The sequence below is a fragment of the Haplochromis burtoni genome, unplaced genomic scaffold (assembly GCF_018398535.1).
Source record: "Haplochromis burtoni strain Fernald_Lab_line unplaced genomic scaffold, NCSU_Asbu1 Contig_164, whole genome shotgun sequence".
Taxonomy (NCBI): domain Eukaryota; kingdom Metazoa; phylum Chordata; class Actinopteri; order Cichliformes; family Cichlidae; genus Haplochromis; species Haplochromis burtoni.
The window spans coordinates 1287068-1310803 of NW_024582525.1; the positions used below are offsets into that span (position 1 = coordinate 1287068).

General features: G+C 40.7%; 1 protein-coding gene across 3 annotated transcripts in view; it reads right to left on the reverse strand.

The window, feature by feature from the left end:
- Positions 1 to 135: 135 nt before the first annotated feature.
- Positions 136 to 23736, reverse strand: part of chd2 (chromodomain helicase DNA binding protein 2) — a 27689-nt gene continuing 4088 nt past the window's right edge. Inside the window, exons 5-42 of one of the 3 annotated variants that reach the window (XM_005933025.2) lie at positions 20737 to 22603; positions 16931 to 17165; positions 16132 to 16218; positions 14863 to 14924; positions 14312 to 14428; positions 13778 to 13951; positions 13039 to 13178; positions 12722 to 12947; positions 12530 to 12630; positions 12258 to 12299; positions 11990 to 12168; positions 10790 to 10914; positions 10485 to 10701; positions 10311 to 10400; positions 10042 to 10232; positions 9750 to 9938; positions 9469 to 9631; positions 9173 to 9325; positions 8447 to 8518; positions 7944 to 8093; positions 7698 to 7846; positions 7516 to 7612; positions 7336 to 7428; positions 7046 to 7219; positions 5746 to 5915; positions 5590 to 5631; positions 5288 to 5427; positions 5059 to 5197; positions 4803 to 4953; positions 4408 to 4530; positions 4184 to 4306; positions 3907 to 4047; positions 3669 to 3785; positions 3387 to 3565; positions 3171 to 3270; positions 2902 to 3091; positions 2555 to 2801; positions 136 to 1994 (exon numbers count right to left, since the gene is read on the reverse strand). In XM_005933025.2, coding sequence (XP_005933087.1) covers positions 1709 to 1994; positions 2555 to 2801; positions 2902 to 3091; positions 3171 to 3270; positions 3387 to 3565; positions 3669 to 3785; positions 3907 to 4047; positions 4184 to 4306; positions 4408 to 4530; positions 4803 to 4953; positions 5059 to 5197; positions 5288 to 5427; positions 5590 to 5631; positions 5746 to 5915; positions 7046 to 7219; positions 7336 to 7428; positions 7516 to 7612; positions 7698 to 7846; positions 7944 to 8093; positions 8447 to 8518; positions 9173 to 9325; positions 9469 to 9631; positions 9750 to 9938; positions 10042 to 10232; positions 10311 to 10400; positions 10485 to 10701; positions 10790 to 10914; positions 11990 to 12168; positions 12258 to 12299; positions 12530 to 12630; positions 12722 to 12947; positions 13039 to 13178; positions 13778 to 13951; positions 14312 to 14428; positions 14863 to 14924; positions 16132 to 16218; positions 16931 to 17165; positions 20737 to 20798 — 5436 coding nt within the window. In that variant the 5' untranslated portion in view covers positions 20799 to 22603 and the 3' untranslated portion in view covers positions 136 to 1708. The remainder of the gene's footprint in view (positions 1995 to 2554; positions 2802 to 2901; positions 3092 to 3170; positions 3271 to 3386; positions 3566 to 3668; positions 3786 to 3906; positions 4048 to 4183; positions 4307 to 4407; positions 4531 to 4802; positions 4954 to 5058; positions 5198 to 5287; positions 5428 to 5589; positions 5632 to 5745; positions 5916 to 7045; positions 7220 to 7335; positions 7429 to 7515; positions 7613 to 7697; positions 7847 to 7943; positions 8094 to 8446; positions 8519 to 9172; positions 9326 to 9468; positions 9632 to 9749; positions 9939 to 10041; positions 10233 to 10310; positions 10401 to 10484; positions 10702 to 10789; positions 10915 to 11989; positions 12169 to 12257; positions 12300 to 12529; positions 12631 to 12721; positions 12948 to 13038; positions 13179 to 13777; positions 13952 to 14311; positions 14429 to 14862; positions 14925 to 16131; positions 16219 to 16930; positions 17166 to 20736; positions 22604 to 23736) is intronic. The other 2 variants (XM_005933029.2, XM_005933028.2) reach the window with 2 other exon arrangements.

The window sequence follows — 23736 nt, forward strand, 5'->3', positions numbered from 1 at the left end:
CAGTGCTTTTACACTTTGAGCAGAGAAACTTCAGAGCATTTTGAGCACTTCTCATGTTTGTAGAGCAAAAGATGAAGCAGTTCTAATAGATCAGTTTCATCAGGCATAGTTTTATGAAGACAGCAGAGATGAAAGTCATTGTGTAACAAAGTTTATTACATATGTCCAAACATATGTACAACACATTTCTCACTAAGAGTGGTTTTTTTGTCACAAATATAAATTATTTAGACTTTCTTAAAGAACATATGATACAGGAACTGTAGCTTGCTTGATGTGGAAGAAAACATGGGCTGGCTGCTCACTGTAACAAATCGGTTAAGTACCCCTGGACAGAAGACGCTTGATTTTCCTTTATATTCTTGTTTAAATATTTCTCAAATCATTAACTCTTTTGGAAAAAGCACACAAATTACCAGAGTGGGTCCCTTCACCAGTTTGCAAAGAATTACAATTTTGTACTTAAAAATGTGCCTGCGTGAGCCCTCCGTATTGTTCATGAGCTGATATACAGTTTGATAATACAGACGTAAATAAGGCACAAACGGAGAAGCAAAGAAAAAGGTAGGGAAAAAAAAAAGAAAAATGGGGGTGGACAGGGTCAGATTTGGCACAGGAAAAGTGACAAAAGACAATAAACACAAAGAAATTTCAACAGCAACTTCCTAATTATAATTCAAAAACAAAAATATTGCCAAACGATTAAGTACAGAGAGGAGAAAAAAGAAGAAGAAGCTTATGTCGCTTAATTCCCCCCCACCCCAGAAATAACTGAGTATTTAACCATCGTAATACTGATAATCAGGGATCGATTGAAGTCGTAGTGTTATAAACTTTCGTACAAGTTGTTGCAATAAATACTGCTTCCAAAGCTTTCGATTCATCGGGCCTACTAACAGTAAAGTGGTTAAAGTCAACAGAGCAGGAGGATTTCAATGATTTATACTACTACACAATGATTTTTTTTTTTCCTTTTTAAACACGTGAGAAGTGTGACTTTGTTAAAAACCATCGCTGCGCTTGTAGAAGAAACAACTTGGCTTGTTCCGTCATTTAAGTGTCAACAGATCTCATTTTAACCTGCATGTTGAAACCCCCATGGTTCTGTTCGGCTACATGTTCGACACAAAACATTTTGAAGGTGCAGGTGAGAACACGGTACACATTCCATCGTACGGAAACCTTCTTATGACATCATTTGCACTTAAAGCTAAACGCAAAAATAAAAGTTCATGTCATGGTTCCTTTGGGAATTATCCCATACATTTACCATTCAAAAAGGCCAAAACACCTTCAGGCACTTTTAGGATGGAGATCATGGAGATTTAGTTCTTGTATCCTAAATTTTCTTTATATAATAATAGTCCATGGGACTAAGCATCCATGAGCGCGCCACTCAGTCTTTCCGTGATTAACTGATGAGTTCGTTTAAATAAAGTTGCATGTTTTAGGTTCTTTGTTTTTCCATCTTTACGACAGAAAACAAAGTTCTTCCTTCATGGCACAAATTCAGAGCCACAGTCACTGTCGGGGGCGGGGAAGAGCAAAAAATAGTTTGGTTTTGCTGGTAAAGAGGGTACGTGTTGATTCCCTTTTCAACTGTGAGCTTATGTTTTGGCCAGTCCAGACTTGTCCATCAGCAGCAGCATGTGGCTTTGACCCTGGACTAAACACTTAAATGAGTTTTTTCAGCCTGCTCTGGGCAGACTTAAGTTTTCCTGTTGTTCCAGTTCGGATCTGCCATGGCATTCAGCTCTCCGGGCCTCTCCAGTGGAGAGCGGGAGTCCTGTGGCGACTTCTGAGCCTGCGGGGAACGAGGGTCTAGAAGTGGAGGAGGTTTTTCAGGGTGGAACGGCCTGTTGTAATGATCTGGCCCTGAAGGACCTGCAGGCCTGTGGTCCGGCATCCTCCTGAAATCCTGAAGAGGACCGTCTCTTCCCTGGTGGTAGTTAGGGCGGAAATCATCAGGACGTCTTCTTTTGGGGTCTGGATGCCTGAAATATAGTTGAAAGGTCGTTAAACTAAAGAAACAATGGTTCTGCTTACAGTGTAGTATTGTAGGGTCTTTACCTTAAAATATTAAGCACCTTGAGGCAACTGTGTTGTGATTTAGTATAGTATTAATCGAATTTATTTATCACTAAAAATAAATTCGTTCCAGTAATAATAATGGAGCTAACATCTCTGTAACTTAGGTGAGAAAAGAGCTTATTATGCACAGTGAACACGCCTGCATTAAACAGAGCGCTCTCTCTAAAATGTTGCCCCATTATCTCCTAATGAGCCTAAATAAGTCACCTGATACTAGACATCCCTTCACAGATGTTGGTGTTACCATCGAGCCTGACGCTTTTCCCATTTCCTCCTGTTGTCTGTTAATTATTCTGTTTTTTCCTGAATAGAGGAATATTTGGTGCCACCTCATTTTTGTATTCAAAACCTGAAGTAGCGACATAGTTTGACTTCTGTCTACAAAGTGAAAACATTTTTACTTGAGTATAGTTTCTGGCTAATCTACTAGCCTCTGAAGGTCACCATATTCACGTAAACTCACCTGTCATAGTAGGGTCGGTGACCCCTGTGGTCCCGGTCGTTGCTGTACTGCTCGTATGGTCTTTTCCGAGGAGAGGAGTTGTTGCGGTAACCGCCCGAGCTGCGGTAGGGGTCTCCGTGCGGCCGTCGATCACCGTAGTGGTCCTTATAACGATGAGGATCATAGGGATGATGCCGATCTCCCTGCCACGATGAGTTGCTGTTACCTGGGTAGCTGTATTTACGGTCCCTTTGCCAGTCTCCTCGATCTGTAAAAAAAAAGAAAAAAGAAAAAAAACACAAGCAAGCTGACATTAACTGACCGATGTCTGATTTTTCTCCCTTTGAATAATCATCAAACACACGTACCGTCGTTGCTAAAGTGCCGCTTGTTAGCGTTGTACGGTTCTCTGTGGTGTCCGTGGGGTCCTGGCTGAGTGGAGTGCGATGCAGATCTGGAGGACGGCTGAGTCCCCGTGGAGTCTCGACTGGAACCAGACGGCTCTGGCCTGAATGACTTTACTCTCCCTGAAACGTCCTCCTTCTTCTTCTGCTCCTTCTGCAAATGTCACAGGATAATTTCAGCGCTGCTTAGCCACAGTATAACAGGTCAGGTTTAACCCCAAACAGCTGCTCACCTCTTCCTCATGCGATCGCTTCTTCTGTGCCATTTTGTAAAGCTTGTGTAGCTTCCTTGCACCAAACTCTGTAAACTTGGACACGAAAATCCAGAGATTTCTGTCCAACCCCCCCCCCAAAAAATAACATAAATAAATAAATAAACGATCAGCAGAATTCAAGAGACAATTGTCATGTTCAGTTACACACAGAAAATTCCCATTTTAATTTCTCACCTTCGCCATATTTTGACGTGTTCGGGATCACTGTAAGCTTTAAGGCACTCTGTGATGCGGTCTCCAATCTTCAGTAGGCATGTGCGTGTGTGCTGGAGCTGCTCCTGGTCGCTTAGACCCTCATCTGGTTTGTCCAGTTGCTTTAGGGCCTTTTTCACAGGCCTCATGCGTTCCTTACACTACAAACACACAGACGATGATTAATGCAATGCTTTGTTCTCGGGCATTCAAAAAATAAATGCAGAAATGTGATTTGTTCACAAGAGCTAAGAAGAAACTCACAATACTGAAAGTCTCCTGGTCAAGTTCATCGTCCTCCTTTTCTTCAATGGGAATTGGTTCAGATCCAGCTGTAATATGAACTGGACCTTGAGTCTTCTTCCCTTTGGCTCCTTTAGCCTTAAAGAGCAGACATCAAAACGTTCTTCAGCTGCACGTTAAAGCACAAATCCTGTCCGATTTAGCCTGTGTAAATGTGAGGAAGGCACTTAAATTCAGGTTATCAGCGTCTCTGAAATACCTTTTCTTTTCTGGGCTTGGCACCCTTCTTTTCTTTGTCCCCATCCTTTTCCTTTTTGGGAGTTCCCTGTTTTTCTTTGTTCTCTTTGTTGTCCTTTTTCTTCTGTCTCTTCTTCACAGTGGACTTTTCTGTTCCATCCTCCTGATTAAAAACATATAACAGCAGGTCATTAGTCATTATTTATTTACTTTTACTACCATTACATGTACTGCAGGCAGGCCTGCGTCCACACGCAGCCTCTAACATCCATAAAGAAGTAGAATTCAGTCTGACCGACCTTGACCTCGCCCTCTTCTGACGGGTTGTCTGACAGGCGAGGGGAAGAGATGTCGTTTCCCTGCTCGTCTTTAAGAATCTTGTTCTCCTTCTTCACCCGGGGCTTCCTCTTCTTCACTTTGACCTTGAAGGAAAAGACAACGAGTGAGGCTGAGGTACCGAAAGTCCCTTTGTGTACATGCAAATCCAATTTAATGAGATACTCAGTGATTAATAGTAGCACACCTCCTCCCCGGTTTTAGCCTGATCTGTGCTGTCTTGTTCTTTTTTAAGCAGCTTGAGAAGATACTCTGCCCTCGCCTGCAGCTGCTTGGCCTGAGGCTTCTTGCTTGGATCATCTGGAAGAATCTGTACAGACAGATTTTATTGTTAGACTCTTTAATTAATCTGTAAATTTTATATATTCATAAGGAGTGCAGTGAATATGAAGACAGAAATAAAACTGGAAAGAACTTAAAACAGCTTTTTCGAAAGCTTTTACAATAGCTCCATGAAGCCATTTTTCTTTAAATGCTTATAATAAAACTATTTTACATCGTGTGCTTGTGTCATTTTTGCTGTCTTCTACACTGAAGCTCTACTTTTCAGCTTAGCAGTAAAAGTAAGCATGTGACGCTTGCCTTATCGGCGAGTTTAAGGTCAGAATCAGTCTTGATCAGATCCCAGTTGCCAAAGCCGTGCTCGTAGATGCCGAGCAAGAGCTGAATGTCATCCTGCAGATCCCAGTCTACATCAAAGTGAGCCACTTTCACCCTGCACGTCAGCTTAAACCTGGCAGAAGCAAAGTGTTGGTAGTTTTAATCCACAACAGAACATCAAATCTTCAACATGATACAAGACACTGTGTTCCTTCTTATTTCTACAGTGATATCTTACTTATTTCTCTCAGCTGGGTTGGAGGGCACAACTTTGTGCAGCGGCTCGAACTCTTCTTCGTGCTGGATGATGGACTTTGCATTGACTTGCACTCCTGAGATCTTGATATTAATTCCTCGTCGCTTCCCAGGACCTTTAGCTGGAATAATAATAATAATGATGCTGCTTCCTCATTTTTGCCACTCAAAAAACGGTTTCTTTATTAGCTAAATGACTAAAAGCGACATACCTTCGACTGGGTTCTCTTTAAGGTGCTCCTCGTGCTCCTGCACTGCAGTCACGCAGCTAGAATGAATCAGTTCACCGAGCCTCTTCAGGTCTGCGATGGATTTGTCCACCAGTTCAGAGTCTCGGGCAATGGCTTCCAACCTGGACACACACATAAATAAATAAATAAATAAATAAATAAATAAATAAATAAATAAATAAATAAATAAATAAATAAATAAATAAGCAGAATTTAAACATAAATAAATAAATTAAAAAAAAATCTGCTTACTGCTACCTTAACATCTGTGACAATAGGCTTACCTTTCAAGTGGACATCCAAACTTCTTGTATGCCTTGATGAACCTGATGATGAGATTATGAATACGTTTTTATTGTGCTGACGAAAAGATGCTTTCAAAGAAAACCGAATGTCACTTTAAGAACAATAAGAAAAACAACACACGGGAGAAGTTTTACCTGCGAATCTCCGCGTCAGTGAAACCCTCCACGTTGTTTTTGCGAGCTCTTGGCCTTCCTCGCTTCTTTGGCTTCTTGTCATCATCGCTGTCATCGGTCTCACTTTCAGAGCCTGATGAACGGTGCTTCAGTTTGGAGCCCACATCACTGTCACTGTCATTGGCCTGAGCCTGAAAGCCAAAAGAGCCACATATTGAGCAGCTGCCTTTTTTCCCCCAGTTTTCTGTAACTCTTATGTGTAATAGTGACATAATCCATAAAATATACTCAGTCACGAGGCTATGGGTTCATACAATTAAGGGTGATGCAGGAAAAATAATGGAAATGCAAAACATAATGCAAAGAAAATGTCGACATAAAGCCAACGCAAAGTCTAAAACCAGACAATCGAAAACTGTCATCATTATTACTCTTTCAGCTGCTCCCTTTAAGGATCACCACAGGAGATCACCTGCCTCCATCTCACCCTATCCCTAACATCTTCTTCTGTCACACCAACCCCCTTCATGTTCTCCTTCACTACATCCTTGAATCTTTTCTGAGGTCTTCCTGTGTTACTCCTGCTTGGCAGCTCCAGCTTCCTCTCATGTACTCGTTCCTAATCCTGGACAATGAACTCTTTGCCTCTCCAGCTAAGCCTCCGGTCTTTTTGTCAGTGCCACCATCTCTAAACCACACTTTATAGCCTTGCTGGTTTCCTTCTATCACTCATCTCCACCCTGCCTGGAATCTTCAACTTCCAGGCAATTTTCTTCAACTCACTCGTGCACTGTCTGCTGCTTTGGATGGCTGACCTCAGGTATTTAAACTCATCCACCTTCAATACCCCATGCCCCTTTCATTTTCACACCTGTCTCTCTTATAGTCACTCAAATGAACATTACATCAATTCCAGCTTTTCTTTTCGATCGATGCTACACTGGATCAGCTGGGAGGTACTCAGTGGGAAAAGCACTATGCAAAGCCTGAAAGCTTAACCTCCACCTCACATCAACACCCAGGAGAGGGGCATCTTGCTTCAATAAACTTCAGCTGAACTTTTAATAAGACCAAACTGATTAACTTTGTATGTTCACTATTCATAGGCCCTCATGGAGGCTGGATGAGTAATGAGAGGGCTCTTCCATTTGGCCATGCAGTGTGGGAGATTCAATTGTCTTGTGGAAGTTAACAATTTCATAGTCTTGCAAGCTTTCAAGGCTTAAGCTTTTTAGGTAGATGCTGTCATTCATCTCTTTCTTGTATATGTATACAATATGAAACAGAGACCAGTGCTGCTTTCACAAATAACCTTTCCTACCCGCTTATTAGAGCTTCTGCTTCGAGGCAGCATGAAGATGTCCTCCATCTCCCGCTGCTTCTCCTCCTCTTCAATTTTGCGACGTTGCTCCTCGGGAATTATGTCATCCCATTCTGGAATGGGCTTCTCCTCGAACTCTGGAGTGCTCTCTTCCATACTGGAGAAATTGGCCACCTGCATTGACACATCGATGCGAGAGAAAGAAAAGAGACACTTTTGATCAGTATTTTATAAAAAAAATAAAATAAATTGGGTTGGTCTTTGAGGATGCCGTAACAGCTTGCAGATACCTTAAACTGCGACAGAAGTTCATCTGTAGCACTTGAGCCTTGATCACTTTCTCTGGTTTCGGCCAACCTCAAAATCTCATCAATGTCCATTTCCTATAGAAACAAAGATCGTCTGTTTTAACTCCCAAATATGTGAAAACAATTTTAAGCACACACGAGCTTATTCACCCATTTTGATACCTGTGGTTCAGACTCCTCGCCTTCAGCCTCTTTGAAAAGATCTTCTGCACCAAACTTGAGAATAGCAGTCAGTTCTTCTTTATTGAATGGGTTTGAACTGTTAAAACAAATTAAAAGTGTTAATCACACAAAGAACGTCCACATCCCCTAAAACCCTCACTGCTAAACTCTCAAAGTCTTACTTTGTGTTTCCTGAGTTGCTGTCCAGAACAGTTCGACCAGTCGTGTCCATTCTCTGAATGACAAGATGGTCCAAAACCATCTTCTTCTTCGCCCTCTCGATAATGTCCTCCTCCACTGTTCCCTTCGTGACAAGTCTGTATATATTCACCTATGAGGGAAGAGCGCAGATACATTTTTATACAACAATCTCACTAGTTACAAAGCACACCCACGATTACAGACGTGAACCTGAGCGTTAACATTACCTGTTTCTTTTGACCAATCCTGTGAGCCCTCGCCTGCGCCTGCAGGTCGTTCTGAGGGTTCCAGTCAGAGTCAAAGATGACGACGGTGTCTGCCGAGGCCAAGTTAATACCTAAACCTCCAGCTCTGGTGGATAAAAGGAAGCAGAAGTCCTACAAAACAAAGAAAAACAACAGAAACGATTATGTGAGCTACTGGAAACTAACTAATGGCGCTATTTGGGCCTTACTGTATAATTTATAAACTATACCCTTCACCAAATTTGCCATATTCTGTGTGTGCAATAAAGAGCAGCCCAGGAAACGTGAGGATATGCAGGAAATGGTCCAGCTGGCCAGGGTGCACTTGAGGACTCTGCTATTAAGGGCATTAGAGCCCACGTGCCTTATGCCCCAAACATTTGGTCATCGAACAGCATTTGAGCCAATAATAAAGAAATTGCTGTAAGTGTATTCTACGTTGTTAAAAGATTAGAATAAAAACTGAAACTCTTTTATTTACATACCTCTGAGCCTTCTGCGTTAAAGTGGTCAAGTGCTTGTTTTCGGATTTCTCCCTTTATGGAGCCGTCGAGCCGCTGAAGAGGAGACGAGCAAAGAGAGATTTACCCTTTGAAGATTTTCCCGCCAACCTCTGCATTACTCGTCCTTACATGCCACGCATTGCACTGATCTATATGTTTAAACTGACCACAGCAGCCTAAGACTAAGACTGTAAGCAAAAACAACCCGAGTCGAGTGACTTGCAGGAGTCCGTCTGGTCTTCGGTAGAAAATAACTTGTTGATATAAATAAACACATGAACTCTAAGGCCGGGAGAAGTATGCGTGCAACAACACTGACATCTGATGCCGAGTCTAATCTGCCCAGTGCAGCCATCCCCAAAGGCGCTTTCACTGTAAACACCAATAAAAGCAACAGTCAAAGTCTGAGGCCTGCCTCTATTCACTAATGTTCCCACTGATGGTGGCGTTGTTATCATGAACAGGAGGCAAGGCGACAGCACCAAATGTATGGTGAAGGTTATGAAAATACTTATTTATATTCCGTCAGGTCCTCCTGATCTCTAACAACTTATCAAGCAAGAAATTGCACATCACAGGAGGTGCATCACTGCCCTCCTAACCCTGGAGAAATCACAAAACTGAACACCACAGCCTGAATAACCACACCAATCAATCCTTAGTGAAATCTAACATTAGCCTTCTATTTTTTTTTTTTTCAAATCTTACCTGAAACGGATATCGTTTCTTAGACAGGTATTCAGCCAGAATGTCCAACATCCTGACCATCTGGGAGAAGATTAGGACCCTGTTGCCTCTTTCTCTGAGCCTGGTCAGCAGCTTGTCCAACAGTACCAGCTTCCCACTGCCCCTCACCAGAGCCTAGAAGGCACAAAAGTCAACGCAAAATATCAGTGAGCGGGAAGAGCCGTGTTTTCTTCCTGTGTTAAACTGCAGCTAGTCTCTTTTGCAGAGCTATCCTGGGGTGACGCTCGGAGCTAAATCGGGTTCACACTGAGATATACCTGCAGGTGTTCCTGTTGCGTTTCAGCGTCTCCATCCTCGGGCTGTTTTATGAGGAAACTATGGTTGCAGCACTTTTTAAGCTCCATTACGATGTTCAGGAAGCCGCTGGAGCTGCCTCTGGTGCCTTTGGCAAGAGCTTTGTAATTCCTTGTTAAAATCCACCTGGAAATATTCAGGAACAAATCAAGTTAATGAAGAAGAGAAATGCAGTCGCTACAAATGGCATTTATAAGAAAGACAGAAGCAATAAATGTTACAGAAGGAAGAAATAGAATCATACTTGTAAAATTGTTTCTGCTGTGCGGACATTTCTACACGGAGGATTTGCTCCACCTTGGCCGGGAGAGATTTTTCCACATCTTTTTTGACACGCCGGAGCAGGAAAGGCTCAAGGACTTTGTGAAGACTCTGATAGCCGTTTTCCCTTCCCTTCCCATGCTCATCCTCAAAATCCTCCCAGGAGTCAAACCTACGATGCACAGCAGATACAGGAAATGCCACTCGTGTCACACAGGATGCCATTTACCCCGCTTTTGTTCAGTAGAATGCTCAAAGTGTGAATCGGGACGTACTTGTCAGGCATGAGGAAGTGTAAGAGTGACCAGAGCTCTTTGAGCGAGTTCTGTAGCGGCGTGCCGGTAATGAGGAGCCTGTGATTAGACCTGAACTCCATTAATGTTTTGTAGAGCAGGGAGTCATCATTCTTCAGCCTGTGAGCTTCATCAACGCCCAGGAACGCCCAGTTGATGTTTCCGAGCACCCCCTAGAGTCAAATTTTAAGATGCTGTCAGTTATCTCAAAGTATAAACATTCATTTAAAAAAAGAAAAAAAGAAGCCTACCTTGTCTTTAAGTAGAATCTCATAAGTGGTTAGTAGTGCATTGAAACGGATTCTTTTGGTTTGATGGTTCACCCACTCATAATCACGGATCTGCACAACACAGAAGCACCAGTTCAAAGTATGCAACTATTTGTCGAGCCAGCAGGAGGACAGAAGTATTCGAATTCGACCTACTATTTTCCTGCTCATGACGTCGCCAAGGTAGACCACCACATTCATGTCAGGGGCCCAGGTGTCGAACTCCCGCTGCCAGGAAGTGAGCGTGGACAGAGGCACCACCAGTAAAAAGGGCCCATAGAGCTGATGCTGGTGAAACAGGTAAGACAGGAAGGAGATTGTCTGGATGGTTTTTCCCAGCCCCATCTCATCAGCGAGGATAACGCTATTGCACCTACGGAGGGGGACAAAAAGATAGTTATGCAGGCTTTGTAAAATCCTATTTGGAGGGGAAGGGGGCGGCCTTGGTTAGATTTATTTACCTGCACCAGGAGTGAGCGAGCCAGTTTAACCCATCCAGCTGATAATCTCTCAGTTCAAGGTTGGAGTCCCCAATATATGACGGCTGCTTCTTCAGAGCAACAAATCTTGGTCTTTGCTTTAATACCTGAAATGATAGAAACACACTCCTTCATTTATGAGGAGCAAAACATGCTCACGTAAAACTAAAAAGAGAAAAAAACAAACAAACAGACAGACCTGTAGTTACTGGGCTTTTACAAACAATTACTCATAGCACTCAGTAGGATCCACGTTCTACTGTGCACACTTGGTATGCAGCTATTGATTATTTTAGTAATCGAGTAATCTATTGATTATTCCATTGATTAATTGGATGGGAAATACTTTTCTCACTTGTTTCCATTTCAGAAATTGCAATGTTTTAATGCAAACATCTGTCAAAAAAATAAAACAACTTAACCCTTTTTCAATTGTATTGAGATGCAATATTAAATTGCATTTTTTAAAGAAAACATTCTTTTCTAAATTTTTTATGCAAAAAAATATATAAATACTCTAAAGTACAATCAAAAGGTCAAAGTCAATAAAATCCGATGTGTATAAAAAAGTAGCCCAAGTATATTTCTATTGGCTTACAAAAAAAGCTTTTATTTTTATATTTTCAAATATTAACACAGTTTAATTAATACAATATTTTATATTATTTAACTTTCAGTCTGAAAAATGTTCTGAAAGCCTTATAATTAATCAGATGTAGTACACCCCATTCCCCCTTTAGACTCACCCCTGTTTGCTGCAGGTATCGAATCCATGTAAAATAGGACGGCTGCCGATAACTTATACAGCTTGCTGTATAAGTTAAATGTGTATCAGACTATGTTGACAGATCATCTGCATGTTTTAATAAAACTTCTAGAGGCCTAGTGCAGACTTTTGTTGTGTAAAACAAACAGGAGTGGATTGAACAACAACAAGGTTCGCTTTCCTTCACATCAGAGTTTGTTGATCAGGTGCTGGAGGAAGGATTCCTGCTAGCTGCTTCCCAAAAGGTTTTAATTGTGGTTACAGGAACAGCTGTTTTGGAGTCACAAATGTGGCTTGAAAATCCATTGGTCGCTTGTCACATGAGTGTGAGTATCCTACGCTTTCCATGAACTGTTTCGCCCTGATGCGTGGGGTCGGATTAAACTGTGCTTTGATAGGACTCCTTGCAGCCTTACCTTGCAGTCTTTAGAGGGAACTGTTTTGCTGGAGTTTCGGTTCATGAAGCTGTCTATGCAGTGCTGAAACTTCTTTCTAACCAAAGCTCCATCTTCCCAGCTGCACTCGGAATAGGGCAGACCCATCCACTTGCACAGGAACTCTGGTTCATTGGAGGACGGAGTCTTATGACTATGAGCTGTTCATTGAATGAGAAAAATGTTAGAAAGATGATTGTTAAAACTGTTCTTGTTGCAGAGATGGTGGGGAAAAAGTTTAGCAACTTACAGGGGAAGTCAGAGGATCCTGGTGTCTTTCCTGTTTTTGTTGCTGTTAATAACAAAAATAATTTTAATGGTAAATGAATTGGTTCTTATTCTTATATTCATACATCCACCCATGCACAAACACTTTCTAACAGTCGCACACCAAGACTGGAGCAGCCAGGGATTAAACCCCTAACTACCTCCTGAGCCACAGTCGCCGCAAAAATATAGTTTGCCCACAACTTACATCGAAACTGTGTCTTCTGCAAAAGCGAGAACATAATGATTTCTTACCGATGATACGCTCCACAAACTGAAACTGCTTGTTCAAGTCAGAGGTGAGCTCTTGCTGGCAGTTATGAAATTCAATGTCCTCAGGGGACGCCTTCCTCAACCTACAAACACGGACAAAGTTGATGGTGAATTTCAGGGGTGGTGCACACTTGAAAAGAAATTCTGTGTAAATGCGAGGGTCGGGATTTTCACCATGAGTTCAGTTCATCATTTTTCTTCTTAAAGTTCTCCAGTTTCTTCATCCCCTTGACTTTCTGCTGTGTCAGAGAGTCCATGCTCTCCCACGTGTTGTGGATGTAGGACCAGCCCTTCCACTTAATCAGGTAATGAGTCTCCCCTTCATCCTTCTCGGGGTCAAAGCCTTCGCACGGGTCCCCATTTTCCTCCACGGCATACACAGTAGTGCAAGCCCCAGTGGCTACAAGAGACAACGCTGACCTTTAGACTCCACAGAAAGCATTTGAGTGAATATAGGTTTAAAAATAATGAGACGAGTGAAAAAGTATCACCTCCTTTTTTGCCAGTCCTGGCGTCCATTACTTTCTCGATGGTTTCGCTGTCGTCGTCCTGCTGCTCCTCACACGCGTCACCTGTCATTTCGATCAGGTCATCAGAGTCCGTTTCAAAGTCATGTTGGTCCTCTTTATAACTAGAGCACAACAGAAAGATGTGGTGAAGATTAGGTGGTCCATGCGAGGTAAAAATGTTACTGGACTTCAACCCGTTTTAACACCAGCACTTATCTTAACATTTTTGCACGCTGTAGTGCCAGTTTTGGAGCATTTAAACTTGCTATACATCAATAAAAATAAAATGCATATATATAGCTGCGGTAGGACTTACAGGAAAGAGGGAAAAAAATCCCAGGAAAATAATATCACTTCCTTCATAGCTCATACAGCAAGACTGACGACACATATTCCATTCTTGGAAGTGCTATGAACAGCTGACAAAGCACCTGCGTCTGGATTATAATTTTATTTTGTTGTGTGCACTTTTTGTTGATTTCTACAAACCCATTAATGAAAGGCAAAGGCATTCTGGGATATGTTGAATTCCTGATATGTAAGTGTAACTCATCTGGCTTTATATGCAAAATAAAAATACATTTCTCAATCTCATTTGGCTAAAATTTTACTGCCATTGAAATGAGTGCGGACACTCATAAAGGGTTAATAACACTGGTCATAGTGAAAACTCTAAATTACTTTTAAGAAAATATCCTTAACTTTAGGTTCAGCAATTCACCTTTTGACTTTTGTGGCACCCCTTCGTCGCGTCTGCCTCTTTGGAGTGTCTTCCTCATCGTCGTCGTCGTCGTCGTCATCGTCGTCGTCCTCTTCTGCCGACGACTCCTGTTTCCGGGACTTCTTCGCCTTCTGAGAGAGCTGCTTTTTGGCTGTTGACGATTTGCCCTGAGGCCTGTAAAACAGAGTTAAACACAAAAACAAAAGAAAGAAAGACAAAATCCACTTAGACACGCTAAACCAAAATTCCTGGCTCGTTCATTTCACACTTTTTTTTGGTTTCTGATTGTTTCATAGGTGATTCTAAAAGCCTGAAGCAGCCAATAGCATTTCACACAGAGGACAGCTGTAGCCAATTTGAGCAAAAACAAATGAGATGTTCGGACATGTCACAGTTTCATCAGGCTGCAGTGTTAAAACGTTTTTACTCAAACCAAAGAAAAGTCAAACCAATCAGCTCGCTCACACAATATGAAATGATTTAGAGATGCCCAGTGGGTAGCTGTCTGATGGCCAGGCTTCACTTCACTCTTACCTTCTAGCAGGAAGTCGTCTGGATCTAACTTTTTTCTCTTCCTGCTCACTGTCTGTACTGTCGGAAGCATCCTCCTCCTCCTCTTCATCATTTGAGTCATCATCTTTCCAGATATTTCTTACAACAAAGAAATGCCACAAGTTCACCCTCCACGCCCATGACTTTGCCATTTTACCGATTTTAATTGAAAAAATAATGGCCGTAGGGTGTTCATCACGGCCCAATTTTTTAAAACCAGGGTTAAGCCGCTAATTGGATTTTAATGTCGAACAGCACCTGGCTGGCTAAAACTAACTGAGCCCATTCTGAGACAAACAGATACCCATTTTAAAATAAGCTTTAAATGATAAGGTTCACAATATGAACACAGGCTGGCAGCAGAATGACACAAACTGACATGAACTCTAAAAACATGGGTTGAGTTCAGTGCACGTGTCATGAAAATTCAAAAATATTGAAAACAATATTGTGCTGTACTGACAAATTATAAATAAATGAAATAATGGTGAGATTATAGTCCTCAATAAGGTATTGACAGTCTCTATACTTACTCCTTTTTCTTAGCCCGGGAGGTTTTCCTTTTGGGGCTTTCGCTCTCAGACTCACTGCTGCCCTGCAAGAACAGCCAGCAGAAAAACATTTCCATAACAAGAAGCACCCGACAGCGCAAACCCTCCACCAAGGCAGCTTATTCTCTCCCTCCCTTAACAATACTTTCTTTGAAGAAATAAAGCATTCTGGGGTCAACTTGAAAGAAAAGCAGATGTGAAATCACAGGTCAAATGAAAATTTGAAATGTGATATTTAGAATCCTCATTTATCAGAATCACTTCATAAACGTTGCCAATACAAGCAAAGGCAGCAGAATTTTAAGCGTAGTTTTAAAGATAAGACATTTTATGCAAGTTTCACCTTATTTGACCTTAAAGAAGAGGTCAAAGGTCCACAGCAACATGACATTTACAATCCCCATAAAACATATCCTATATGCCTATATGACATAATCATTTTGATTGGAATGAGAGCAAATTGGGAACGGACGGTTTCAGAAAGACGAGTTTTACAGGGATATTCAGGTGTGTCACGCTAACACAAGGCATTCACACACTGCTGTGCTAGTGCTACCCATCAGCCTACTAGCTGATAGGTGTGTGGTATGAATTTTTCTTCGTTCTTGAGTTATGAAATTCACAAGATTTTCAACTTTGTCCTCAAGTTCAAGGTCACTAAAATTCAAACTCGTCCAAGATTTTTAGCAGGTCGTCCTGTTGTATTTTGAATTTTAAAATCCAACATTGTCTTGTTCTCGAGTTGTCGCATTCACAAACTTGGGTGTCCGCCTGCCCAGCTGGGCAACAACAATACCCACAAAAACCCAGCTCAACCATGGATCTTATCAAGCATTCTTCAGATTACCGTAAGTTTTCAATCATTCTGGGCTAGAGAGGTAATTCAAATGCTGCCTGAAAGATGAGCCAAAATGACCATATAAGTTCATTAGGCCTGCATGCAACTTGGGTAATAAAGGGTTAAGTTGACCTTAAAGATCATGGTGGCTGTAAGGCAAATCTGTATGTACCGCTAACATGACGCCACTTTTGTACCTCCACAAAATTTTATCAGAATTCATTGCAATCTTTAAAGCTACAGGCAAACACGCACGCAAATGCTACCAAAAATAACCACCTTGGCAGAGAGAATAAGTGTCAAACAGACCAACACTACAAAACATCCACTAGATGGCGTGCATGGCTTGTTTATAGCAGCTGATGTCAATGCAGATAACTGCAAACCAGTACTGCTCATTCACATCTGCTTACCCCAGCTCCAATGTTTAATCGAGCTGGCTCCTGCCTGCTCCGATTGGACCGCCGGACACCGTACACATCTGGATGTTCTTCCCACATCTTTGAAAGAAAACAATCAGATGCTATAAAAGAAGCCACGGGGTTTTCTGTATTTCTTTTTGTAAATGTAACATGTCGTCTTTTCTACTCTGCTGTTGTAAGCTTGCACTACAGGGCTGAAAGTAACGATGAGTGTGTCGATTTTTCGCCTCAGCTCATTTCGTCATTGCTGCAAACCATCCACAAGCCACTGTGACACGTCAAAATGCATAGTTCTGTCAGACGAACGACGAGTGTACACATATATTCAGTTTACGATTAGCTGAGAAAAGAAAAGCAGCAAATCTTCGCTCACGAGTTAAACATTAACTGGGATTTTTCAGAACATCAATTGTTCTGTTGACTCTTAATTATTACTGTAACCTTTTATGGCCTTTATCAAGGATTTATATCATTAAAGAATAGCCTTTATCCAGCTCCACCTAAAATTCAAATAATCTTTGCGGCTGAGTGTATCACGTCTGTGGGAGAGTAATGTGAGCACATTGCATAATCACGATGACCTAGGACACAGCAAGAGCCTGACACAGATAGAAGGACAGTCTGGATAAAGAAAAGCTTTTACTGCAAAGAGCTAAAGCCCAAGTTTGCTGCATGTCACACCTTCATGATCAGATTTACCACGCTCATGAATTAAGTCATTTCCATCACCACTGCGAGAGGGCAGGAAGTACAATCTGGTTGAACACAGAACGTCTCCGATGGCCTTTACCTTCTTCACATCAGCCAGGCGCTCCTTCTTTCTAACTGGCTTGTCTTTGACCTCTGCTGCGGTTTGCTGTGACTTGGACTCTGCAGATTCGCTCTCTGACTCTGAGTGACTCTCTGACTCTGAGGAGCTGTTTGACTCGGAGTTGTGCGATCTCCTCCTTTCACTGCCATGTTCGCTCTCTGACTGACTTCCCGACTCCGACGCAGAGCGGTTGGATTCCTCTGAAGCCGAAATGCTACAGGAAAAAGAATATGTTCATTTGACTTTGCAGTCAATGATGGGCTATTGCTCAAAGAGCTATGTGCAGCATCATGGCAGTAACAGGAGTTGTCGGTGGCAGCAATAAAAAGAATAAATATTTATGTAAATAAAAAAGAAAGTCTTAAATTAGTCAGAGCACACCCCCACATGAAGGGCACAGCGAAACTGCAAAAGCTGGATGGCATCAGTAATTCGTGACTTGGCCGAGAGGAAGCAGAAGCCTCATTACATCATGCTCCATGTTCCTTACTCAGCTAACCATCTTATAATAACCTCTTTCTCTCCAAGGCTCATAAATCCTCTTACAGGCATTTTAAACAGGCCTGCAGTGAACAGACCTGGTTTCACAACTAAAATACATTAAAACTGGGTCAAACACATTTAGCAGGATCAGTCTTTTCCACTCTGCCATCCTCTAAATGCTTGTGGCATAATGTAAAGCTATGAATTACCACAAGAAATATATAATTAGAAAATGCAATAAATAGGTGAATTTCATCCGTAGAAAAGATTAAAAACAACCAAAGAATTTACAGAAGCACCGCACCCATCTGCAAGAATGGTCACTGTTCAGTGTTTATTGATCACTCACTCCTAATCTTTTAACTCAATCCCTTAAAACCACATGAATGGTCACAAGGAAGGTCAATATAGTTGGGAAACTAACAAAAATACTACTACCACCACCACCACTACTAGTACTAGTTAATCTGGTAAGAATATGTTATCATGATATTGCTGATGAGGCTTTGATACTTTGGAAGTCTACAAGACTTAAAGTCAACTGCTTCCAGAAAGTTGTCAGTTTTTATTGTAATGCACTTACTTGTTTTTTCCTGTGCATGGGTCCTTCATACAATAAAAGAGAAACTAAAACTGAAACAAATCAAAGCTAAACTGAAACAAGCAAAATTACTGTGGAAAGTAATTTAAATCGTTTACAAAAAACCCTAAACTATAACTATAAGCTCTGACCACAAGTGCACATTTCTTCAGTTTAAAATGTTTTAAGGGCAGCTTGGGCTGTGAGCAGTTTAATAAAGCTACGTTGTTCTATGCTGTACTTTATATGAAAGTTTTATAGAGGCCTGAAGACGTATAAGGATTCAATGAAATAAAAAGAGACATTTCATAAGCCAAAATGAGATAAAACTAATGCATAAAGCAATAAGAATTTTAAACATCTCTTCAGATTAATATTTTTTCTGACGCTTTCAACTTTGATTCAAATGAACTGGCCTTGTGCGTAAACATATAGGTTTTGGCCGAAAGTTTCAGTAAACGGGGGTTATCGGTGGATAGATTTCTGTGTGCAGTTATCTTTTTGGACACAAGGCGTCACCAGAGCCCAGCATGGCTGGGCATAAATCTCAAGCAATCACTGCCTTTTACAATGGATCACATTTTAAACCATGAAAACGGCATCGTGTCCCATAAATGTTTTCATTAAAAACATTTGGTGTCATTTCGTCTAATGAGCATCATTACTTTTATTTTGAAAATGGAGAAAGTGCTTATAATAACCATCTCGTGCCCTTTTTTAGACGATGGGAATTATGCTAAAGGCAAAAATAAATTAAAATGGTTGAAAGTACGCTATTACAGCATACACATAAAAAACTTTCTATTTTGCACAACCTCTATGTTGCGCTCCTTCGAAGACCAAACTCGGAAGTAGATGGCTTCTTCCGCTTTAAGTGAGGTCAGGAGTGGGCGGGTCATAGAGACATTCTCGAATTATTATTGGCTGGCGTGTTGCTAGGTGGCCACCTAGCCTATCACAGCCCTCCATGCAGTCTCCCTAGCATCTGAGGTCTTCCTGTTCCTCCTCTGTGTAGTTCTGAGCTGAGTTTTAATACTGGTAAGTGAGCAAGCTGGGTACACAAAGCAAGGGCCATTTTGTGACTCAGGAGTGTATGTAAATACTACTTTCATGTCATTTAATTACACAAACCGGATAGATTTCCCTCATGTTGTTATTTTGGTTGCTTTGTTTGAATGCTCAGTGCTCAGCTCTCTGTCTAACAAAGTCAGGTTGTCAACACTGCAGAGGACACGTTTCAGTCACACTAGAGGAAAATACTAAAATGGCTGCCACAGGATCACACACATAGAGACTACAAGTGTGATGTAACCTAACTGCAGTGTACAGCCAGTGTAATGCTGTGAGGGTGCTTGCAAACTGATGTGTGTCTTTTTTTAAAACAGTCTATTGAGGTCAGGTCGCAGTATTTGCTTTGACAACATGGCACTTATTCTTATACTGTTAGAATACAGCATTTATGCACTGAGAACAAACAGATCCTGAAGAAAAAGAGCAGCTAGTCACCCCAGCATTATCCTCAAACCATGCAAGATTATTTGATGACATCTTTATTGATCAACAGATGTTTCCACTGATTTTGATACGAAGATGTGGTGTACCTGAGGACCACAGGGCCTTGCAGACATCAACAAAACACAATAATAAAAGTGGACAATAGGGCAAGAAAATGCCACTGTGTTAAAGTATTCAGACTCCAGGCCAGAGGCCTTTACAATCAACCTAGCAGGAAATACAAATAAAAGCTAGATTTAAGTAAAAATTATCACTATTTAGCTTCAAACATTCAAAATATACATGTTCAAAAAATACATTTACATCCATATACCCAAAATAAAATGAGCCCCATAATCATTTAAATGTAGTGGACACGAGGATAAGAGAAAAAAGTTTCGAATTGAAAATGCTCTTACAGGAAAGTAAAAATAACACCTTAAAACATGTTAAAATTCTGTTACATAATGTAAGGATGTGAACACTGACATAACCTCTTTTTACTTTTAGCAGCTGTAAACAAAACAAAACAAAAAAAACCAACACAAAAACTGTTTACAACCACTGAGCTTTAATGGCTTTTTAATAAACAGAAATAATCCAGTATTAAAAAGGTAGATGTGGTAAAACTTTAAAATATTTGGCCAAAAATTGAAATACAGAAAATAAGTAGAGACTGACATAAAGTGAGAGCTGTGGGCACTTGCAAGGTCCAGAAACTATCTGGTAAAGTATGTTACATATAAAATAGTTGTAACACTGTATATATTAGTGTCCAATGACAAATCAGTGCACCGTTTCAGAAATAAATCACACCCCAAAATCAACAACGTTAGTTAAAAAAAAAAAAAAAAAATGGTGCAATGCAGTACTAACTCCAAGACAAGGTCATATAACATTATAGCGAACGGACATTAAGACATCTGTGACAAGTTTTTTTGCAGAATAATACAGGAGGAAAGGCTTTCCCAGTGGTCTAACACATGCATCTTGTGGGCAAAGATCCACAACACAGGCCTGAAACCTCAGTATTGAGTGTAAGAAATGGTAAGGGGGAAAGAAAAAAAAAAATCAGGGTGTGGCTATTAAACAATAGCAAGGTCATTCAAGACACTAGTGCACGTCTTCAAAACCACGTCGCATATCTAACACAGGTGATCAACCATGCTTGACAACGTAAACAATCAAAGCAGAAACGAAAAAAAGGTAAAAAGTATAAGGCTCATACCTTGATGCATTGCTTTGAGTCGATCCTTCATCCTCTTGTTTTTTACTTTTACTCTTCATCATTGTTGTATCCTGAAAATCTGAATGGATGTTGCTTTTGTCCTGGTATTTACTGCCAAAAAGTTAAGAGGAAGCATGAACTATCATACAAGTCCCACAAGATTGCTTTTGCTCAGGTGGCAGCTAAAGCCTCGTCGGTGCGACACGAGCAGGGGAAAAAGCAACAAATCGAAGAAATTAAGGATCATTATTTACATCGCTGGGTTAAATAGATCTCACAAAAACGACAGGTGCTCTCACAATAAGTTAAATGCCTTTGAATGTCTTTCAATATAGTTCACAGATCGAGCCGCATGCCGTTAATTCTAACTGCGTCATCAGACGAAGCGGTAGAAAAATAATATTTAAACATTAAGAAAAACAGTAAATTAAGCTTGACACAGTGTAAACATGTCAATTCAACGTGGAGAAAGGTGCTAGTCCATAAATGAACTATTAGAATCTCGTTCGCCCTATAACACTTTAAATATGCCTCCGACTCGAATAAAAATAAAGATGTAAAGATAATTACTTAATAAATTACAAAAACAGCCTTGTTTCTATAAAGCTCGTAGGCCCCTTGCATTCTTCATCTACTGAGAGAGCGACAGAGGAGAGGCAGCAGCACACTAAAAATGGAGGCGCGCCATGGCTGCCAGAGACCAGTATGGAAAACAACGACGAGCACTTCGCCGGAGCAGACGGCTCCTACGGCTCGAAAAAACAGCACTAAAACGGCACAAATCGCGTAGATTTTCGTTAAAAACACGAGCGCACGATCGTTGCCCTCAAAATTTCATCAAAAATCGAGCAGTCTCGGACGAAAAACAGGCAAAAGAAACGATCTAACGAAAGCCCATGGCACCCTTCCCAAGGCTCAGCCGCCATCTAGAGCTCCTTCCCTGCTCTGAAAGCTTTGCCTTTGATTGACGTTATTTCCATTTACCCCACACTCAGGTGATGTTTAAGTCCCTCCCCTTTTATTATGTTTTTAAAATTCGTTTATATGAACTTACATACATTTTCTGCCCCAGGACACAAGCCTCAAAGTGAAACCTTTCTTGCCCTTTGATAAAAGGTAACAATACTGAGAGGCTGTAAAAGTATATATTTTGCACCAATTACATCACTTCCTGCGCAGGCAGGAAGAAGGACGACCAGTAGCCATTTTAGAGAGCCTTTGGAAACCATTTGGGCTCTGACCAGAAAGCCTTCAAGTGAAGTGTATTTTCAGGTGTTTTAGGGTTAGTTAAGCTTCACCAGTGGGGCTAATTAAATGGAAAAAGGGGGATTTTAATCACTCCTTTCTCTTTTATCTTATAAATCAACTTGATAAATTCCAACTCGAGTCTGAAGCTCAATTTCTATGGCCATACCTTGATAATTATTGACACAAAGCCAATGAAAAGTAATGTGATATTTTGTATGTATTCACAAATACAAAAACGAACTTCCGACTTTAGGTACTTCAACGTTGTCAAATTTTTTCTGCAAATGTGCCCTTGATATTTCTCTGCTAATGAAACAAAGCCAGGAAAAAATATACGAGGTCACATACTTTATTTAAAACAACATTTGAATATCAAATGTACAAAAGGCTGACTTTCCAAAATCAAATGTTAACTTTTCAACGAGTCCACTACATAGCCAGCAAAGGTGTTCCAGAGTCCATGTTGTAGGTAAAAAATAAAAAAAATAAAAATCCAAATGTCAAAGTCCAATCAGAAAAAGGTTTCATCTTGTCAAAATTTGGCTAACCGCCAAATAACTTGCCATCTTCACGTTAAACAACGTAGTCTCCACTTCAGCAATATCCAGTTGAATGGGGTCTTGATAGGATAAAAAAAGAAGGAAGAATTGTAAGCCCACAGTGCAATGTCCAGCAGTTAAAACCAGGTATCCTAAACTAGATTACAATTATGCCAGTCAAGCAACATACGTAGCTAGCTTTCAGCTGCGCTAGCGATCACTGTGCAGGTGTATTTTGTTTTTTGAGAGTTAAGTGTTCCTATGAACGCGGAATTGATTAAAAAGGATACAAATAGTAAGTGAACTGTAATAAAATGGCATAGCGATGTACTGAATGCGAATTTAAATTCGATAGGGTTCGCAACTGAACTTTGTAACTCTTGATACGTTTACAATGAAACCCAAGACAATGTTGTGTTGGTCCCAAGCTTTAATGGCTGTGGTACTTTTTTGTAGTGCTTTAAAAAAAATTGTGTGGGTTTTAAAGTAATTAGCACAATGAAATATGGGCTGAATAGGTCTTCCAGCAATTTGCGAAAAGCATTTCCTCAACTGACCACCAGGAGTAAAATGAGTCTAGAGTTGCACCTAAAGTCACATCAATCAGTTACGTATGCAATCTATTCACGCAACAGCTTTGATGTTCACACAAATTAGGAGTAAAACAGCACAACACAGGTCTGTAAGCAAATATTACTATATGAAAAATATGATCCACTTCATCAATTACCAGACTAACCAATTACATGAGCAACAGATAAACAACACATTAGCATCCAATAACTGTTAAAGCAACAGTTCAAACTATGGTCATTTTCAGTTGTCCACTATTCAGCAACAAGTAACTGTGGTTTGGTATTGGTCTTGTTCTATCAGGTTTTCAGCACAATGAAAATCTATAAGATTTGGCAAAATTAAGTATATAGGTAAATATGGCTTTTTTATTAAATGCCTACAGGAGGCAATACAGGCAACATCCCCAAAAATTGCTTGTAGCCACATGAAATTGTTGTGTGTATCCTACAATGAAATTTATCGTCCCAAACTTCCCCTTTGTTAATTCATTTTCACAGCTGTTTTTTGCTAGCCTCTTAGAACTAAAAGTGAACGTCAGTCATAAAACATGGACAAACTCTACTTAAAGCAAACCTAGTTGAACTGGATCTAAATGTAAATATTCTGTTGAAACTTAAATTTGCCAATCAAAAAGCAT